The sequence below is a fragment of the Sorghum bicolor genome, chromosome 8, assembly GCF_000003195.3.
Source record: "Sorghum bicolor cultivar BTx623 chromosome 8, Sorghum_bicolor_NCBIv3, whole genome shotgun sequence".
Taxonomy (NCBI): domain Eukaryota; kingdom Viridiplantae; phylum Streptophyta; class Magnoliopsida; order Poales; family Poaceae; genus Sorghum; species Sorghum bicolor.
In genome coordinates, this window is record NC_012877.2 from 9,314,882 (window position 1) to 9,335,794 (window position 20,913).

Consider the following 20,913-nt stretch of genomic DNA (forward strand, 5'->3'; position numbering starts at 1 on the left):
ATCCAGGTCTGGAACCGGTTGATCCACTTCTGTCACTCATTCCAAGCCTGGATTCAATTCCCTAGCAAAACCAATCCTAGTGGGCTCCTAGATGTTGTTCGGTTCAACCAGAGATGAATCCTGCCAAGAATCGACATGTATACACATCTAGGTGTTTAACTAACACAAATAGATCTAAGTGCTTGTCATCAATAAAAAAAAGTTAATGTGCAGTACCAAAGCTACAACAGGATATCAATGACCAACAGTGTCTACCTTGAGGAGTTGAAGCGGGCCTGCCCCAACTCCGCCCAAGATCGTGCTCGCTGTCCAAGATCCAAGAACCCCAGAGGAGGGAGAGAAGATGAGGACGAAGGGGAGAGCGAGGGATCACCGGCGAGAAGGACGAGGAGACGAGGAAGGGGAAGGACATAAGGTTGGAGTCAGTCGCGTCACCATCGTCTCGCACCGCCCCACTATCGCCGCCTCTACTACGTCCTACGGGTGCTCGTGGTTGCCTCGCTTCTCTGTTTTTCTTCCTCACGTGTACCTCGCGCCGCCTCAGCTCTAACTCTGATCCGGAGGGTAGGAAGTTGGGCTTTGTTCCGGGCCGTGGAGGGGGGTGGAATGGCCAAACCTAGCCAGATTTCTTTCCAGGCCAGCCCAAACCGAAGTGCATTTTGAGGCAGGCTTGGCTTCAAAACGGGCAGCAACAATCCACACGGATTGAGCAGCAAAACGGGCCATTCCGGCCAAAACGAACGAGGCCTAGAAGAGCCTCAAGAGGCCATAATAAGAGCAATAAATTCTGTATTTTGGACAAAACTAAACGTAACCCTAAAAATTTTGGTATTTTGCATTTCATCATTCCAAAGTAGTTGGTATTTTGAATTTTGCATCTCATAGAGCTCCAAACAGGCCCTTATTAGATGATGGTCGCTCGCACATTTGTTGGGGCCTCGGCATGCTGTACCTAATAATTCTATTTTAAATTTATAATAATAAATGCTAATCGCAAAACAAAAAAAATTATAATAAATGCTTTGTTTTATTACTCGTGCCCATGTAAGGCCCAAACCGGCCCAACACAACTCGATTACTCCAGGGGCCAGGGCCCTAGCACGTCCAAGTGTCCACACGCCCAGAACCGCCGCCACCCGCCGTCGTACGCCAGCTACAGCAACTCCCGTCCCGTCGCGCTTTCTCCAGGCCGCGCCGACGTTCGCCGCCCGCCGCGCGTTCTCCAATCTCCAGCAACGCCGACCTTGTTCGGCTGTTCACCTGGCCACGCGGACCAACACCACGCCTCCCCAGCCCGCTCTGGTGTGTTGTACTGTTGTACTCCATCGCTTGGTATATACAACATTAATTGGAGCATTTGCAAGGTTTCTTTGCTTAGAGCCGAGAATTGGATATCAGGACAATGTTAACGTGAATCAATGTACGTTAACATGGGATTATGGATTCGGTTAGGTCTGACTGAGATTCTTAGCTTAAGACCTCCAAACATAGCATGATGATATTCAATTATTTTGTTTTGGCAGTAGGAACGTAATATAATTTCTGCCACGATATCGAACAGGATATTTTTTAGCCATACTTTTGGTTATTTCATTTCATATTTGTATATAGTGAATTTCCTTGCATTTCTTTTTACCTGTATACCATATTGTGTATTGGTTGGATTGTACCAAATTGTTTATTATACTACCCTGGTGAAATGCCTCTGAGACCCGTTGTGCTGGTTTCTGTCCCGCTGTGTCCAGGATGATGATGGGGCTCTCAGAAGGGGAGAAGCACTTCATCCACGGTGGCATTGCACAAGACATTCGCACTGATGGGCGTAGGCGACTGCAATTCCGGGCCCTTTCTGTCCAGACTGGAGTCATCCCACAGGCAGGTTTCATAACTTGTTTGGTCGCATCTGCATGGCCTTTTCTCTTTTCTTCTTTCTGGGCGGGTTTATGTTACTTCAGGTTGGTGGTTGTTACAGGCGAATGGCTCAGCGCGTGTTAGATTGGGGGTCACCGAAATAATTGCTAGTGTCAAGGTAAGAGTTCGTGTTTGCTTTTGCTTCCAACAGGGTGATGCCAATGTTTTTGCATGTTCAGTTCAATCCTCTGTACAGCATCTTATATACTGAACTTGCTTCTAAATTCCTACCAATCAACTCTTATTTTCTGTAGACATTGAGGTTATCAATTATTGATTCTAATTAAGCATCAGGCATCTATGCTGCAAAGCTCTGAATGACAATAAACATTACGATTGAGAGTCAACATATCTGTTGATATTATTAGTACTTAAACTTGCCCAACAGTAGTAATATAAACTTGTTAGACATAGTGTGGTGTACCTCTTCATCTGTAATTTTATTTGACTTCTTTTGTTTTCGACGAATTGGCATCTGCAGGCTGAACTGGGAAAACCAAGCATTCTTCATCCTGACAAAGGAAAAGTTTCAATTTTTGTTGACTGTAGTCCAACAGCTGAGCCTATGTTTGAGGTTGGTGATTTCCTGTGTCTGGATAAAAATGAAATAATCAGAGTCTGATACATTATTTGATTTCTCATATGCCCATTATTTAGCAATGTGGTTGTGGTGTTTATTTCTAAATATTTTAGATCTTCTATGAATCTATGGGATATGCATTTAGGCTTTGCACAAATTCTATTATAGAATGCTAATGATGTGGCATTGAATATGAAGAAACAATGAGCCTGCTAACTATGAAAAATAAAGAAATCACGGGGGCACATTTGAAGAAGCTTGTCTCAAAATGTTTCTGATAGTAGTTTTTTTTGACGTTATGTTACTAGAGGCTTTTATTATTTACAGGTGCTTTAGCAGATAAATCCCTTTTCAGGGTGTGCTCATTCCATTACAGGTAGTAGAAAACAGTATTTTGCTTAGCAATGTCTGGTAAAACAATGCTGCTAGAAAGGAATACATATTCCGTTACCATTATTGTAACCCCACATTTTGTATAACTTATGGCACATGTAGAAAGGGAAACACTATTTTGTTCCTCTTAAGATTTCATTCTGTTTGAAAATTTATAGTTTTACTTTTGTATAATGCTTATCTTATTTGGATTTTTCTAGGGTAGAGGTTCTGAGGAATTGTCCGCTGAGCTCTCTGCTGCCCTGCAAAGATGCTTGCTAGGTGGTAAAAGTGGTGCAGGTAACATATAGTTTTTTGCATCCCTATAATCCTTGCATTTGACGTAGCTTTGGACAAGGTCTTAGTGTACACTGATCTCCATAGTTTGAGACTCCTTATATCTGCATCATTTCTTCTCTATCATCAGTTAGAACTACTATTTGAACATGGGTGACGACATTCTTTGTGTCATTACAATTGGTAGGCAATTGATCGGACGTGTCTTCATTAGATTAAGCTTTTCCTAGCCAGTGAATTATACCTAGTAATTTGGACCTATGGTACCAATACTAAGCACATTTATTTGGATACACCAACTAGAATGGCATTGCATTCATCACCATCGATTGCCATTGTCATGCCTATTTAGTTGCAGGTGTAGTACTTAATGTTACAAGTGTTATGGATGATCTTTGGACCAAAAACAGATGCATGCCATTATTTCTGCCAGTCGTCCTACATTTGGTATAAAGGTGATTTTAAGTGCACTGAAGTTGTTGAACTGTCATATCTTTCATTGTTCTTTAAACTTTCTAGGTTATTGGGAGATCTCATTTAGAGATTAGTGTGTTGCAATGCTGCTTGTTTGATTGCGCACTAAAGTTGCTGAACTGTCATATCTGTGATTGTTCTTTAAACTTCCAGGTTATTGGGAGATTTCATTTAGAGATTAGTGTGTTAATCAGTTGCAATTCTGCTTCTTTGATTGTGTTGTTTGTTATAGTCAAGAAATTTTTTATGAGAAACAGATTCTCATTTTGTTATCCATCTGTTTGCTTGTATATACAGTTTTATTTCAATTCAAACTCATGCCAGCAGCATTTTGTTGGTATATACTTGACTACACCGCATTGAATTGGCATCACATCTGTTAGTGTCAATTAACAGCATCCTCATTTCAGGTGCTGCAATTGATCTGTCGTCCCTAATTGTTGTTGAGGGAAAGGTCTGTTGGGATCTGTACATTGATGGGCTTGTGGTCAGTTCTGATGGGAATTTGCTAGATGCGCTAGCTGCTGCAATAAAGGTGACTTTTGGTTTGTGTTGCTTGTTAGTTGCAGGTTTAAATTTCATATTTTTCTTGTGCAACTCTTTGAACGGAGTCTAGTGTTTCCACTCCACAAATGCATTGGTGGAAAAAGTGTCATCTGTTCTTCATAGACAGTTATCATTGCATCAGATATGGAAAATATTAAAATGTTCAATAACAGGACTCCATAGGTTTCTTTACTCTCTGTTTCATTTGATAGAGGTGCTTATATGTTATCTTAATATGATTTTATAAATGTTGCGATGGCTTCAAATAATCTTGTCTGATGACTGACAAACTTAAAAAGAGTGTCTCCGAGCAAATTAAGGAAAACTTATTTATACATGCCGATGTTGAATTGCCACTGAGGACCAAGTTTTGGTAAATTTCCATATGTTGATTTATTTCTTGAATAGAAATAAAAAAGAAATAATCACCTACTACTTAAATAATATTATTGACAGCCTTATTAACCAGTCAACCAGGTTGAATATCTGTAGTGTGAGGGACAAACTTTGCGCAAAGCATCACCAACTAGTTAAAAATACTATTGACAGCCTTATTAACCAGCGAACTAGGTATTGAACGCGGTGCAGCTGTTTTAACTGATGTTTCCTTCAATGGGAATCTGCATGCACCATCTTGTTTTCTTCATTTATATTTTGATTTGGGTATAAGCATATAACTCCAGCTTATGCTCCCAGCTGTTGAAAAGTCTTTCACCCTTGAGAACTGCAAAACAAGGCATATTATAGTATACTAATTCCCATTTTGTTGCTTCTAAATTAAATAGGTTCTCTGATCTGTTGACCCCTTCTGGCTTTGAAAGTTAGGAATCCATTTCTGATTTTAGTTAAGGGTGAAGGTTACACTCATCAGGAGATGGTGTGTAATCTGAACCCCTTAGATTTAATTTCCTTTTCTCTATCTCCTTTATTTTTATTTTTACTTTCTTTTTGTGAGAAGATTTTTTTATCTATGCTAGCTTAACAATATCTGATTAGCTGTGTATAATTATTAAACTACTACTCCCAAAAATTCACTGATGCATTTCTTCTATAAGTCCCACTTTTATGTTAAGAGTGTTGTTATGGTCGGCAATAGCTACAGGCGCAGGAATAGGGACTAGTTAGGCAAGAAGGGTTAAGGAGATCATGCAGGAAAAAGTCAGGCGCAGGAATAGGCAAGGGGATCATGCAGGCGCAGGACAAGCAATCAGGAAGAAGTCAATTAAGCAAGCTAGAGTATACGAGAGAATTATGGTTGTAAACTCTTTATAATCAGTGGTGATCAAGGAATAAAGCAGACAATTTCAACCAATCTAATTTTCACCTCCCTTTTATGTTATCTCATGTCCCTGCTCCCTCCTTCGATGCAACCACCACGGGCAGGAAACCAGCAGCTGAACAGCCGGTGACCTCCCACACCTACGCCATCCGGTCACTACCCCAGAGTCATGACAACTTGGTATCAGCCTCCAGCAATTCTGCCATGGGTTCCGGCAACACTGATCACCTCAAGCAGCTCGAGGAGACTCTGCGCAAGGAATCCCAGGAGGGGTTTAAGACGACGATCACCTCCGGCATCAGTGAGCTCACCTCTGTCGTCAAGGGCTTCCAGACCGGCTTGGATGAGATAACAGAGAAGGGAGGTGAGAATTAGATTGGTTGTAATTGTCTGCTTTATTCCTTGATCACCACTGATTATAAAGTTTACGAGCATAATTTTCTCCTAGACTCTAGCTTGCTTAATTGACTTCTTCATGATTGCTTATTCCTGCGCCTGCATGATCCCCTTGCCTATTTCTGCGCGGGTGCTATAGTTCTGATTTTTCCATAATGGGCCAACCCCAGAAGGGTAGCAATGTAGAGTTTCATACATGGGCCCCATGGGCCTAATACTCATACTCCAACACCCCCCACAGTCTAAACTACCGGCGCAGCGGAGTTTGCAGACTGGACACGAAAAGAAATACAACACACGAGCCCCACCATAGATGCAACTAGCCACTTGTGATGTTGAGGCTGGAGCAGAACTCGGTGAAGGTCGAAGACGGGAGACCCTTGGTGAAGATGTCGGCAAACTGGGAGGTGGTCGCGACGTGGAGGACCCGAGCATCGCCGATGGCGACCCGATCATGGACGAAGTGGACATCGATCTGCACATGCTTGGTCCTCTGGTGCTGGATCGGGTTGGTGGAGAGGTACACCGCACTGACGTTGTCGCAGTAGACCAGCGCGCTCCGGGAGAGAGGGCTATGGAGCTCGGTGAGGAGCTACCGGAGCCAGGACGCCTCAGTCACGCCGTTAGCTACAACGCGGTATTCCGCCTCGGCATTGGAGTGGGAGACGATCGGCTGGCGTTTGGACGACCAGGACACCAGGTTGCCGCCCAGAAAGACGGCGTAGCCGGAGGTGGAGCGCTGAGTGTCCAGACACTCGGCCCAGTCGGCGTCAGTGTAGACAATGAGCTCGGTGGAGGACGAGCGCCGGTGAAGAAGGAGGTCGAAGTCAACGGTGCCACGGAGGTAGCGAAGGATCCGCTTGAGAGCAGTGAGGTGTGGCTCTCGGGGATCATGCATATGGAGACATATCTGCTGAACTGCATAGGTGATGTCCGGCCGGGTGAAGGTGAGGTACTGAAGTGCACCAGCAAGACTCCGATATGCAGTGGGGTCTGTCACTCGGGTGCCCTCGGCCTCTGAGAGCTTGCCCTGTGTGTCAACCGGAGTGGAGCAGGCTTGCAGTCAGTCATCCCAGCTCGCTCTAGGATATCAAGAGTGTACTGACGCTGGTGAAGAAGTAAGCCGGTTAGATGAGGTTCAACAGTGACCCCGAGGAAATGATGGAGCACACCCAGATCTTTCATAGCAAACTCCTATTGAAGTGAGGCTATGATCCGCGAAGGAGGGACTCACTGGAGGCTGTGAGGACAATGTCGTCAACACAGAGCAGCAGGTACGTAGTCTCAACGCCATGGTGATAGATGAACAGAGAGGTATCTGACTTGGCCTCCACAAATCCCAGGGTCAGTAGGAAAGCAGCAAACCGATGGTTCCATGCCCGGGGGGCTTGCTTGAGGCCGTAGAGAGCTTTGTTGAGCCGACACACCATGTCAGGACGAGAAGAGTCAAAAAACCTTGCCGGCTGACTGCAGTAGACTGTCTCAGTGAGGACGCCATGCAGGAAGGCATTCTTGACGTCCAACTGATGCACGGGCCACCCGCGAGTGAGGGCTAGCGAGAGCACCGTGCGGACGGTAGCCGGCTTCACCACTGGGCTGAAAGTCTCGTTGTAGTCGACACCGGGGCGCTGAGTGAAGGCCCGAAGAACCCAACGAGCCTTGTACCGCTCAAGAGTGCTGTCAGCCTGGCGCTTGTGAGTCCAGATCCACTTGCCGGTGACGATGTTGGAGCCCGGCGGACGAGGCACCAGATCCCATGTCCGGTTGGCGAGGAGCGCCACATACTCCTCTTCCATCGCGTGGCGCCAGTGAGGGTCCAGCAGGGCTTCGCGGACAGAAGGGGGTACTGGGGGACCTGCGAGTCCCCGGGCATCGCCGCAAGAGCCTGGGGCTGCAGGGTACTAGCCGTGTGTCGCGTCACCATAGGGTGAACATGACGTGGGTGTCGGTGAAGTAGCGGTGGGTGGTACACCGGCGTCGCGACACGGGCAGCTTGGGGCCTCGGTGTCGTTGTTGCTAGTGGAGAAGAAGTCGTCGGTGGCGTAGGTGACCCCAACGAAGACGGGGCCACCAGTGGCGACGGAGGCAGCGGCGCCAGCCGGGCACGTCGCTGGTAGACGAGCACCGGCTGGGCGAAACGCGCCGGTGGGGCCGGAGTCGCCGGCCTGGGACCCGCGTCGGGCGCAGGGGCGGGGGCCAGCCCGGAAGGTGACCCCTCGAGGCCTGGGCAGGGAGCAGGGCCAGGGGTATCACAGGCAATCGACGAGCTGGGACACGGTCACGGCGTAGCAGTACCTGCAGGAAGCAGCTGCAAAGGTGGCTCGACCACCGAGTCAGTGGAAAACATAGATGATATGTCAAACTCCGGGGTGGAAGTGGGAGTGGTGGTGGTGGAAAAGGGGAAGACAGACTCATCGAACACCACATGGCGAGAGATGAGGACGCGTCGAGAGGTAAGGTCATAGCATCGGTACCCCTTGTGATCCGTAGAGTATCCGAGAAAGACATAGAGAGTCGAGCGGGGAGCCAGCTTGTGGGGAGCGGTGGTGGTGGTGTTCGGGTAACACGCACACCCGAAGACTCGAAGGTGATCGTAGCGAGGAGGGGTACCGAAGAGAGCGTGGTGTGGCGTGGGAGCTGGGTAGGCAACTGAAGGAAGGCAGTTGAGGAGGTAGTTGGAGGTGTGCAAGCTCTTAGCCCAGAAGCAAGCAGGGAGTGACGCCTGAAGCAGAAGAGTGCGCACGGTGTTGTTGGTAGTGCGAATCATGCACTCAGCCTTGCCGTTCTGAGAGGACGTATACAGACAAGACATGCGCAATTGGACACCGTGAGCGAGGAAGAAGGCACGGGAGGTGGAGTTATCGAACTTCCGACCATTGTCACTGGACGACCTTGAGGTCAAGCTGAACTGTGTGGACACCCACGTGAAGAAGTGGAGGATCGCGGGAAAAGCATCAGACTTCGCACGTAAAGGAATAGTCCAGGAATAATGCGAATAATCATCAACCACCACAAGATAGTACTTGTATCCCGAAATACTGATGACAGGAGATGTCCATAGGTCGCAATGTACAAGATAAAAAATGCGGGCTATGGTAAGAACTATGAAAAGGAAGACGAACATGATGACCCAGTTGGCACGCATGACACAACTGCTCATCGTGAGCCCGACTACATTGAATATCAGAACTATGAGTGAGCTGCATCAGGGCATCACGTCCAGGAAGGCCGAGGCGCCGGTCCCAAGTAGTGGAGGAAGTAGTGGCGGCGAAAGCAGCTGACAGGGTAGGTGGCAATGAAGAGGAAGAAGGCGTCGGAAACCGAAGGGTGTAAAGGGGCCCGTGCTGTCACACCGGAGAAGAGGACGCCGGGAAGCCAAATCCTTCACAGTAAGACCAGAAGAGTCAAACTCAATAGAACACTGTAAAACGATGAATGGAGAGAAGGTTGTGAACCATAGAAGGTGCAACGAGAACATCAGGAAGACGAAAAGAGCCATGAGAGCCGACGGCTCCCACAGAAGTGATAGGAAGACACGACCCATGTGTGACCATGATGGATGAAGGAAGAAAGGAAGAAGGAGGGTGAACAAAAGAAAGAATACCAGCGTTTAGAGTGGTGTGGTAAGTGGCTCTAGAGTCGGCGACCCACTCTGGCCCAACAGGTGGTGTCAGAGCCATAGTGTTGAAGGAGTTGGCCAAGGCCGTCGGGTTCCAACCGGCAGGCCCAGGCAAGGCGCCGGGAGGTGTAGCCCATGTGGACGTGGAGTACGCGCCGGGAGGTGCCGCCCACGGAGTCGCTGAGGGGAACCCCGGAGGAACACCAGCGCATGGCTGCCAGTGGGCGAGGCTCACCACCAGGAGCCTGGAATGGCCATATGGAGATGTGCCCTGACCACGGGTTGTGGAAGGAGGGCCAGGGTGCACCTCGTGGAGGTGCTGGCTCCGTGTTGCCCCCACGACCTGTGCCACGTCTCTCCCCCCCTCGCGGCAACGGCGGCCGCCATGGCCCCCCACCCCCGCTCGGCCCGGGAGGGGAGAGGACCAAGAAGGGATGATTAGGGTGGTGTCGAACGTGGCGAGGGAGTGGGGGCGAGAGCAGTCGAGGAGGACGAGGACCCCGGCGCGGAGTTGGACCCAGGCTAGAGTTCTTGAGTAAGCTGCTCCATGACAAGGTCGTCACGGACCTGCAGGGTGGTGGGCAAGGGCCGCTGCCGAGTGATCCACGTCCGGAGGTGGGCGCAGCGGTCACTGAGCCCGTGGTGGACGTTGAGGACCAAGAGACGGTCCTCCACGGGCCAGCCGAGGTCGCTGAGGGAGTCCGCCATGCTCTTCATTCGGTAGCAGAAGTCACCAACGGAGAGGTCACCCTAGACGAAGGTCCGAAAGCTCGCATCGAGCCGCAGAGCCCAGGCTTCAGCGTTGCCTAGAAACTGCCCCTCAAGCGCCAGCAAAGCCCCGGGAGCATTCGGAGTGTTGCGGACGAGGTCGTGGAGGTCGAGGGAGATCGTCCCCATAATCCAGGACAGGACGATGCTGTCGAGGCGCAGCCACGAGGGGGTCGGGACAACGCCTGCGACGTCGAGGAGGACGTGGTCGTCGAGGGCGTAACGACATAGAGTGAGAAGGACCAGGTTCCGCCAGCGGGCGTAGGAAGGCGACTCAGGCTCGAGGACGACCGGAAGCAGGAGCCGGATGTTCTGGACACCCTGGCCTCGTAGTGGAGCTGCGCCACGAGCGGGTTGGCCGGGTCGTGCCAGAGGACCGCGGTGTGAGCCACGCGATGACCGGCCGAGCCAGAGGACGTGGCCCCGACGTCGGGCGAGGCAGGGAGGCTGAGGATCTGCTCCGCTTCGGCGATCTGGCAGGCCAGGGCATCGACCGCATCCCGCTTGCGCTCCCAAGCAAGGGTGGCTTCACGCACGCGGGCTAGGCCCTCCGCAGCCGTGGCTCGGACAGCGACGAGGGCAGCGGCGAGGACGGAGTCGGGTCCCGCTGCGTGGAGGTGTGAAGCGGGCGGTGGAGGCGGGGCAGGGAAGATCGAGGTGGTTGGGACGCGTAGTAGGACGTTGTTGGTGGGGGTTGCGGCGTCCAGTGGCATCCCCAGTCCAGCTGCGACGGTTGCAGCCGCCCCAGCGGCCATGGCAGTGGGTCCGGCAGCCGTGGCTAGGGCACCCACACCAGTTACGGCGGGTGCAGCTTCCACGGCAGCGGCGTCAGCCCGTGTCGGTGTTCCCTACGGCCAGGGCCCCATCGGCCACGGTGCTGGGCGCAGTTGGCCCCTGTGCGACGGAGGAGAAGGCCCCTGCATAGGTGGTGCCGGGTAGAGTTGCGCCAAGCGGACGGGCTCCAGGCAGGGGCGCACCAGACGGACGAGCGCCGGCAGCCAGGGCCACTCGCGTGGCCCCTGCGGGCGGAAGGTCTGCAGCACGGGGCGGCTGCGTCGCGGGCAGATGCGCCCCGGCGGGCGGAGCTCCCCGCGCGGCTCCGGTGGGCGGATGGGCGACGGCGCTGGTGGCGGCGGCGGCGTGCAGGCCCTGTTCCTTGGTGGCGATTTGCACCCAGGTAGAGGAGGGAAAGGGGGGGAGAGGGCCAACCCTAGAAGGGTAGCAATGTAGAGTTTCATACATGTGCCTAATACTAATATACTCCAACAGCGGGGAATCATGCAGGCGCAGAAAAAAGCAATCAGGAAGAAGTCAATTAAGCAAGCTAGATTTAGGAGAGAATTATGCTTGTAAACTCTTTATAATCACTGGTGATCAATGAATAAAGCAGGATGTTAGAATGGGTTGAACGTGATTGCCTTCTCAGGCTCACGGCTCCATGTTAATATAGGCTAGGAAGAGCCCCTAGCGTGGCGTTACAGGGAAAGTTACAAGCATGCAAGAGCATGCACTGGTTTAACTATACATGGTCACTATTACTCAACACTTTACAACCACAGGAACAAGTCATGGAGCTAAGTCATGATCCTACACCTATGGAGCCGGTAGCCGATCCATTCAACCTTGAGAAGTGTTCAACATCACCCATGCACTCCAGCCGGATATCATGGTCATGTGATATTCTTAACATCCCCTCTCAATCACAACTTGTCAGCAAGGTTGAGATTGTCTCTGAACATGACCAATTTTCTCTCAGCAAGCGGCTTAGTGAAGCCATCTGCAATCTGATATGTGGTGCTGATGAACCTTATATCCAAGAGTTTTGCAGTTACTCTTTCTCGCACAAAATAAAAATCGATTTCAATGTGCTCAGTACGACCATGGAAGACAGGATTAGCTGATAAGTATTTTGCACCTATATTGTCACACCAAAGACAGGCTGCCATGGTGTAACACCCAGCCCAGGGCTTAATAGGATTAATAGGAGACTCATACCAACAAGTTGCAACTTCTTTTCCGGAAGCCTATCTCGAAAGAACTCTAAAGTTAAGCGTGCTTGGCCTAGAGTAATTTAGGGATGGGTGACCGACCGGGAAGTAGTTCCCGGGTGCGCACGAGTGAGGACAAAGTGTGCAGAAAAGGCTAGTGTTGGTCTGTGGGGGCTGACTATGTCCTAGAAAAGCTGCCAGATGTAAGTGGGCCCGGCCTCATTGAGGCGGGACGTTACAGAATGGTATCAGAGCCGATCCTCGCGGTTTCACGGGCGCGTGTGTCGTAGTTGTGCAGGCATGGTGTGCATGGCTGGTGTGGACCCAGAGTGGTCACACAGCATGGCACATGCGCTGGCACTGGATGCACAGACGTGGTCAAGAGGGGATGTTCCTGGCTTGGGGTTGATCGACGAGGACGTCGATCTCTTAAGGGGGTGAGGATGTAACACCCGGCCCAGGGCTTAATAGGATTAATAGGAGACTCATACCAACAAGTTGCAACTTCTTTTCCGGAAGCCTATCTCGAAAGAACTCTAAAGTTAAGCGTGCTTGGCCTAAAGTAATTTAGGGATGGGTGACCGATCGGGAAGTAGTTCCCGGGTGCGCACGAGTGAGGACAAAGTGTGCAGAAAAGGCTAGTGTTGGTCTGTGGGGGCTGACTATGTCCTAGAAAAGCTGCCAGATGTAAGCGGGCCCGGCCTCATTGAGGCGGGACGTTACACATGGGATGTGGTATACCTAACTCGTCAAGTAACTTTTGTATCCACATTACCTCTGCAGTAGCGTTGGCCAATGACTTGTATTCAGCTTCCGTGCTCGACCTTGAGACAGTGGGCTGTTTCCGTGCACACCATGAGACAAGATTACAGCCCAAGTAAACTGCAAAACCTCCTGTTGATCTTCTATCATCAGGGCAACCTGCCCAATCAGCATCTGAAAAAGCACTTACAAGCATAGAGTTAGACCTTTTAATCGTCAAACCTAAGCCGATTGTTCCTTGAACATATCTCAGTATTCTCTTTACAGCTTCCCAATGAGTGATGGTTGGTGAGTGAAGAAATTGGCAGAATTTGTTAACCGAAAAAGACAAGTCTAGCCGTGTGAGAGTGAGATATTGGAGAGCACCCACTATACTCCTATATTTTGTGGAGTCTTCAACTTCCAACCGAGTACCACTAGTGATTGAGAGCTTTTCAGTAACATTTAGAGGTGTCTTGACAGGCTTACACAATTGCATGTTCACTCTTTTAAGAATGTCAGCTGCATACCTTTCTTGTGTCAGTAGCAATTCACCTTTTTTTCTTTGAACCTGTATACCAAGAAAGTAATGTAGGTCACCAAGATCCTTGATGGCAAAATCTTTTTCTAGATCTCGGAGAAGAGCCTTGACTGCTTCTTGTGATGAGCTGACCACAATGATATCATCAACGTATACAAGCATATAAATGACATAATTTCCTTTTCTATAAAAGAAGAGTGATGTGTCTGCCTTTGAAGGTACAAAACCGAGGCACTGAAGTTTAGCACACAACCAAGAGTACCAAGCCCTTGGTGCTTGTTTCAAGCCATACAAGGATCTATCAAGTTTGCATAGATAGTTAGGTTTGGATTTATCTTCATAGCCTGGTGGTTGTTCCATGTACACTTCTTCTTCAAGGAAACCATGCGGAAAGGCATTTTGAACATCAAGTAGCTAATGACAGAACAAGACGGATCGTAGCAGCTTTGACAACAGGGCTAAAAGTATCTTCATAATCTATTCCATAGCGCTGTTTAAAACCCTTAGCTACTAGTCGTGCTTTGTATCTGTCAATTTTCCCATCTGACCTCCTCTTAATCTTATAGACCCACTTGCAATCTATCACATTTCTACCTCTTTTGGGTGGAACCAAATGCCATGTTTTGTTCTTAATCAATGCATCAAATTCAACATCCATAGCATGTTTCCAATTTCTATCCGCTAGAGCATGTTGCAAGTCAATAGGTCCTTCAGTTGTAGCTGCTAATTGACCATAGCGAATAGTGCCATCAGTATAAATTTTAGGCTTTCGTATACCTTGCTGAAGACGCGTAACGGGTCGCTGAGGGACTGGTGCAGCAGCGGGCACAGAAGATCCGGAGGAGGCCGGCGCAGGGGATCCGGTGGACGATGTGGCGAGCAGTACGGAAGCGCTGGGGGTCGCAGAAGATCCTGGCGGCCCCGGCGGCGTCAGGCTCGAGGAAGATCCGCCTCTGTGTGAAACGGTCGGTGCGGCGGCCTGGTCCCCCGTCCGCGGAGCCGGGTGGACAGCTGGCGAGCGCGGAGAGGATGCCGGAGGGGGCGTGCCTAACGACACCGGATCCGAGGCCGATCCTGTCGGCCTTGCAGTGGAAGGCGCATGCGAAGCATCCCCGGGATCGAGGCCTGTCCCTGCCAAAATGGGTAAGTGATCGGCTGGCATAAAACGTCGCCGGTTTGGGGCCAAATTTGACTCGCTTGATGCTGAATTTTCTTCCTGTGCTGCAGGCTGAAACAAAGAGTTAGTACGCAGGGAATCATTATCAAGATGATCAGAAGAATTGTTGCCCCCAAAACGATGTGAAGGATTTTGCAAAGTTGGAGGATGTGAAGAATTTCGGATCAGAGTCTGGCGCCTGCATTGGGATGAAGTTCGGCAAAGGGAAACACTTGCTCGTCAAAGATGACATCACGGGAGATATAGACTCGCCCTTCATTAACATCTAGACACTTGAATCCCTTATGCATAACACTGTAGCCTAAAAAGACACAGCGTTTGTATCTAAACTGCAGTTTGTGAGAATTATATGGTCTGAGGTTTGGCCAACGTGCACAACCAAAGGTGCGTAGGGTAGAATAATCTGGTGTTCGATGAAGAAGGCGTTCAAGAGGAGTTTGATCATGGATAATTTTGCTAGGCAGGCGATTGATAAGATATGTGGCAGTTATGAACGCTTCATCCCAAAACTTCAACGGCATAGAAGCATGGGCTAAGAGAGATAAACCAACTTCAACAATATGGCGATGCTTACGTTCGGCAGAACCATTCTGTTGGTGAGCATAAGGGCATGAAACATGGTGGGAAATACCAATACGTTGGAAAAAAGCATTGAGTTTTTGATACTCCCCACCCCAATCTGTCTGCATAGCAAGGATTTTCCTATCAAATTGTCTTTCAACCATAGCTTGAAATTTATGAAATTTTTGGAAGACCTCAGACTTATGACGAAGCAAATAGATCCATGTAAATTTACTAAAATTATCAATAAAGCTAACATAATAATTGTTTTTGCCAACAGAAGTGGGCGCAGGACCCCATACATCAGAAAACACGAGTTCTAAAGGTTGTGAAGAGACACTTGTGGATCTAGGATAGGGTAGTTGATGAATTTTGCCCTTCTGACAGGCATCGCACACTGTTTCTTTATTCAAATCCGACACAAAAGGAATACTATTTTTGCTAAGGACTCGATGAACGACTTCAAATGAGGGATGGCCGAGACGACTGTGCCACCTGGCCGAAGAAGACTTGACAGCGCCAAAAGTTCTTTTATTTGGTGATGGCCATGCTTTCAAGGGGTAAAGGCCGCCTTCACACTTTCCTCTAAGAGTTACTTTCTTCGTCACCTGGTCCTTAATAAAAAAAATAATTGGGATGGTATTCAATAAAGGCATGATTATCAGATGTGAGACGATGAACAAATGCGAGACTTTTGTTAGCTTCAGGAACATAAAGAACATTATTAAGAGTGAGATTTTTTTTTGGGGTGCGAACAAAACTTCGACCAACTTGACTGATTCTCATACCTACGCCGTTTGCAGCGTGGATCTTGTCGTTGCCATGGTACTTGTCTCTCACGGTGAGCTTATCAAGTTCACCCGTGATATGGTCAGTTGCGCCGGTGTCGGTGTACTAGTTGGTGTCGATCCCGTACGACGCAGACGATGCCGATCTCGGCTGCTCCTGCTGCCCGGTGAAGGAGGCGTCAAAACGCTTGAAGCAGCGCGCCACAGAGTGTCCCTCTCTGCCACAGAGTTGGCAGATGATGGGATCACCATTGGCGTCGGTCTGTCGTGGGCGCCCCTTGTTGCCGTTGTTGTTGCCGCGACCGCGTCCACCGCCGCGTCCCACACCGCCGCGCTTGAAGCCGCCGCCGCGCCCTGGACGGGTGGCGGCGTTGACGGATGAGCCGGAGCTTCCGCCGTTTTGCAGATCGATGCGCTGCTCCCAGCTCACCAGCTGGGTGTAGAGCTCCCCAAGGGAGGTGGGCTCCACGCGTGAGGTGATGGAGGAGACGATGGGGTTGAACTCTACGTCCAGCCCGGCGAGGATGAAAGATGCGATCTCCTCATCTTCCAGCCGCTTGCCCGCAGCTGCCATATCATCAGCGAGGGACTTCATCTTGCTGAAATAATCAGCAATGGTGGCGGATCCTTTTTGCGCGGTGGCCAGGGCCATGCGCGTGTTGATGATCCGGCCGCGAGATTGCGACGCGGTCATGTCCTTGATCACCTTCCACATCTCAGCCGACGTGGTGCAGTTGGATACCTGCACTTGAATCTCCTTGGAGATGGAGGTCAGGATATAGTTGACGATCTGCTGATCCTTGGCGACCCACTCCTTGTACTCGGGGTTGTCGATCAGCTCCGTCGGCTTCTCAGCAGATTTGGGAATCTGCTTGGGCGGCGCCGCCGTTTCCGGCTGGATGAAGTGCTCGAGCTGGCAGCCACGCAGGGCGGAGAGCACCTGCATCTTCCATAGAGGGAAGTTGTTTTTGGATAGCTTTTCGGTAACAGGGCAGCCTATGAGCGAGAACTGGAAAGGGTTGGCGGCGATGGAAGAAGAAGAGGAAGACATGATCGAGTCTAGAAAGGAACCTAGGCTCTGATTACCATGTTAGAATGGGTTGAACGTGATTGCCTTCTCAGGCTCACCGCTCCATGTTAATATAGGCTAGGAAGAGCCCCTAGCGTGGCGTTACAGGGAAAGTTACAAGCATGCAAGAGCATGCACTGGTTTAACTATACATGGTCACTATTACTCAACACTTTACAACCACAGGAACAAGTCATGGAGCTAAGTCATGATCCTACACCTATGGAGCCGGTAGCCGATCCATTCAACCTTGAGAAGTGTTCAACATCACCCATGCACTCCAGCCGGATATCATGGTCATGTGATATTCTTAACACAGGAAACTACAACCAATCGAATTTTCACCTCCCTTCTCTGTCATCTCATTTCCCTGCTGCCCTCCTTTGACACAGCCACCACGGGCAGGAAACTGGAGGAACGTCCCGCACCTACCCCATCCGGTCACTACCCCAGTGTTGTACCCCATCCGGTCACTACCCCAGTGTTGTACCCCATCCGGTCACTACCCCAGTGTTGTGACAAGTGTGGTCAAGTGACATGACAACCCTTGGCATAAGCACAAATGATTCTATTGAAATAAAGTGTTTTTTTTCTGAATGTAAAACATAAATCACTGCAATTAGTTAACCTGGCATAAATTGGAGTTACTAATTTGTAAAGCTTGTACGAATCAACATGTTTCTGACACCTATTGACGAAATCTGAGTTGTTTCTGTGGTAGTTCATTTTTAAGCAGTTTTCAGTGTTCTTACATTACTGTCATATTTCCTTGTTATGCTTTATGAACTGCATGATGCCTGTGCTTTAGTTGGCAGTTTGACAAAATAGGGTGCTAACATTCTTTGTACATGCAGGTTGCTCTGAGTGATACTGGTATCCCAAAAGTTAATGTTTCTGTTAGTGCTGCATCAGAAGAGGAGCCCGAGGTCAATGTAAGCGATGAGGAATTTCTGCAGTTCGACACCTCCGGTGTGCCTGTTATAATTACATTAACCAAGGTAATGTGTTTCCTTCCCTAACTCTTTTATCTTTGGTGTTGAGTAGACATATGCTTTATTGATTGCATGTTGATTGTGTTAAAAATGTTTTAGAATGGTCCAACACGTCAGCAAAGTAACTCTCGAGTACCTTCAGAGGTTTGAGCTGCTGACTATCGAGTAGCTTCAGTTCTATTCTCATATTAGTCTTGGCAATCTCATACAAATATGAAATTTGTACCAGTTGAATACCCCAGCACATTGAGCCCCATTAAAAACTGTCACTGCCTAGCAAGCAATTGAGCACCCCCAGTAACAATTGCCTTATGTTTTCTTTCTCATGCGATACCTGTGTTTAATCAGTTATCTTTGTTGCTTATGGCAGGTGGGTCGGCACTACATTGTTGACGCCACCTCAGAGGAAGAATCCCAGACGAGTTCTGCAGTGTCGGTGTCCGTCAACAGGCACGGCCAAATATGCGGGCTTAGCAAGAGGGGAGGTGCAGGGCTGGACCCAAGCGTCATTTTGGATATGCTATCTGTCGCCAAGCATGTGAGCCAGCAGTTCATCTCTCTCTTGGATTCAGAGATAGCTGCCGCCGAAGCTGAAGTGGAAGAGTAAAGAAACAAAAAAGAGCGGGCAGATGTGGCGCCGTCTAATTGCGAAGTACTATTCATGTAGGAGTACTCGCTTTGGATCTAAGTATGAGTTCATTTGAACTTGTTGACGTCGTCCACTAAAATGATGGGAGCGAACACGGGCACTGCAGAAGCTGACGATTTGTCCGGCCCACTTTCTCCAGTTTACTGGTCTACTGGTGTTGCTTCTCATGAAACGAACATACACAGTCGGGGGTTACTGCATTATTAATCTCTGGTGAATTCCCGACGCGGGGATTTAGTCTAAAACTGATGTAAGAATTAATTGACGGCATAGGGATTTTGAGGATGGAATGTGCACATTTGGAACACAGACACATGTTGCACATCAGTCCAATTTGGTGGAAGAAACATTGAATCAATAGACGCTAAGAGCATGCCGACAGTTTATCAATTCCACCCCTCGTCCTCATAAAACTGCCGCATTGACAGAGATGCCTCACCTTTTCTTCTCCAGCAGTCCCTCGATAACTGGAATGAGATCATCCCTCATCTTAGCCCACCTAGGTCCTGCCTCCCGTAGTCCCGTGAATAGGCACAACAATTGACACCGTTGCCGCCGTCTTCGCCGATGCAGTGAGTTGTGCACCCTGTGCCGTCCCATTGCTGTCCTTGCCGAGCCCATGGCACGCAGCGCCGCCCCCGCTAAGCGCCACTCCGTCGCCGTCCTCGCCGGTCGCCGCTTGTTTCTTCCCCTCCACCGCCATCTCTCCGTGTCATCTCCATCTCTTCTTCCTCCCTCGGCGCCCTGGTCTCCTCGTTCCAGATGTTGCGCTGCCCAGCTAGCTGCCTCGGGGAGCGATCTCCGCATTCCCGCTGCCCGTAGAGGCTGGTTTCCCTTGCGCCAGCTGTTGGAGCCCTGCTGAAGTATGCGGCCACCATGGTGGAGGTCCAGGCTGCCCTCGGCAAGTCGCAGACTGCGTCATTTTCAGGAGGTCCTGCATAGCACGGGTGCATTGAGCTCATCAAGCTTGTACTGGGAGCATGGACGCTGCAGCACAAGCATTGTGTTATGCAAATTGTGTATTTAGAGGAAGCTGTATTACGTGAATTGCGTTAGGAAGCACAAGTTTTAGCAATTTGTGCTTGTAGGTGGCAAAAGTGCTAGCAAATTGTGATTGTATAGAAACAGAAAAGCAGATTGTATAGATTGTGTTGGTGTAAATATATATTTGTAAGAGGGTTCCTATGTAAAAGTGAAACAAATGAATAGAGAGTGGGTGTGTGTGTTTACGACACACATCAGAACCTTCCCAATCCCCAAATCGTGACATGGTATCAGAGCCCGTGTTAGGGTTTCGCGTACCGGTGGAGGCGGCACGGCCGTCTGAGCGTGTAGCCGCGAGCTGGAGACGAAGCAGGTCGGCGCGGGGCGGCGGCGTTGTGCGGAGGCAGGCCCTATCGCGCGGGCCAGCGCGGTCACGCGGAGGTGATGCGGGCGTGAAGGAGGCGCGTCCTGCGGTGGAGCGACGCGCAAGGGCGGCGGACTTCCTGCGGTGAAGCCGGCGGCGCGTGCGGGTGTGCTGGCGGACGTGGTCGCGGTGCCTGGCGGCGGCCGGCCGGCAGCAGCAGTCGCGCAGGGAGCAGGGTCGGCGGCGCGTGCAGGCGTACTGCGCGGCCACCGGCAGTAGCAGTCAGCAGGGCACAGCCGCGCAGGGAGCAGGGCCGATGGCGGCGCGTGCAGGCGTGCGCGTGCTGCGCAGCGTGAGGAACGACGCGTGCGTTCTGACAAACAGAGAGAAAAAGGGTGGTTTCTGTTGAAAAAAAAGGAGAAAAAAAGAAAAAAAAGAGAAAAGGAAGGAGATTGGTGGGCTGCTCTGTGATCTGTGAGTGAAAGTGGAGGTTTTTGCCACTTGTGTGTAGTGAGGTGATTTGGTCTTATTTGTGGAGAAGTTGATTTGGGGAGGGAGATGGATGCAGGAAAAGAGTTAGAGAAGCCAGGAGACATTGAGGGTAATAGCGGAGGTGCTCCACTAGTTACTAAGGCTGAGTTGAAAGAGAAGATAAAGTCGATGATTCAGGGGCTTATAGAGATGAATTTGATTGGTCCTAGGGAGGTGCGTGAGCTCAAATTGGAGCTCATTCCAAATGACGTGAAGTTAGAGGGAAGTAACAACTATTTGAGTTGGTCCAGAAGAGTGCAAGTGATACTAGGAGGAAAGGGAGTAG

General features: G+C 49.8%; 1 protein-coding gene across 1 annotated transcript; it reads left to right on the forward strand.

The window, feature by feature from the left end:
* LOC8084787 (exosome complex component RRP42) lies at window positions 1,104–19,259 on the forward strand. The gene is made up of 8 exons (XM_021445795.1): window positions 1,104–1,302; window positions 1,746–1,875; window positions 1,973–2,029; window positions 2,393–2,485; window positions 3,085–3,163; window positions 4,045–4,169; window positions 17,962–18,105; window positions 18,470–19,259. Exons 2-8 carry the CDS (start codon window positions 1,747–1,749, stop codon window positions 18,704–18,706), a joined length of 864 nt encoding a protein of 287 aa, XP_021301470.1. The 5' UTR covers window positions 1,104–1,302; window position 1,746; the 3' UTR covers window positions 18,707–19,259.

What these genes read in the sequence shown, in the direction of transcription:
- LOC8084787 (XM_021445795.1), top strand. Translation starts at nt 1,747, where the DNA reads ATGATGATGGGGCTCTCAGAAGGGGAGAAGCACTTCATCCACGGTGGC. An exon ending in CAGCTGAGCCTATGTTTGAG is followed by an intron (nt 2,486 to 3,084) that starts GTTGGTGATTTC and finishes GGATTTTTCTAG; the next exon opens with GGTAGAGGTTCTGAGGAATT. An exon ending in TTATAATTACATTAACCAAG is followed by an intron (nt 18,106 to 18,469) that starts GTAATGTGTTTC and finishes TGCTTATGGCAG; the next exon opens with GTGGGTCGGCACTACATTGT.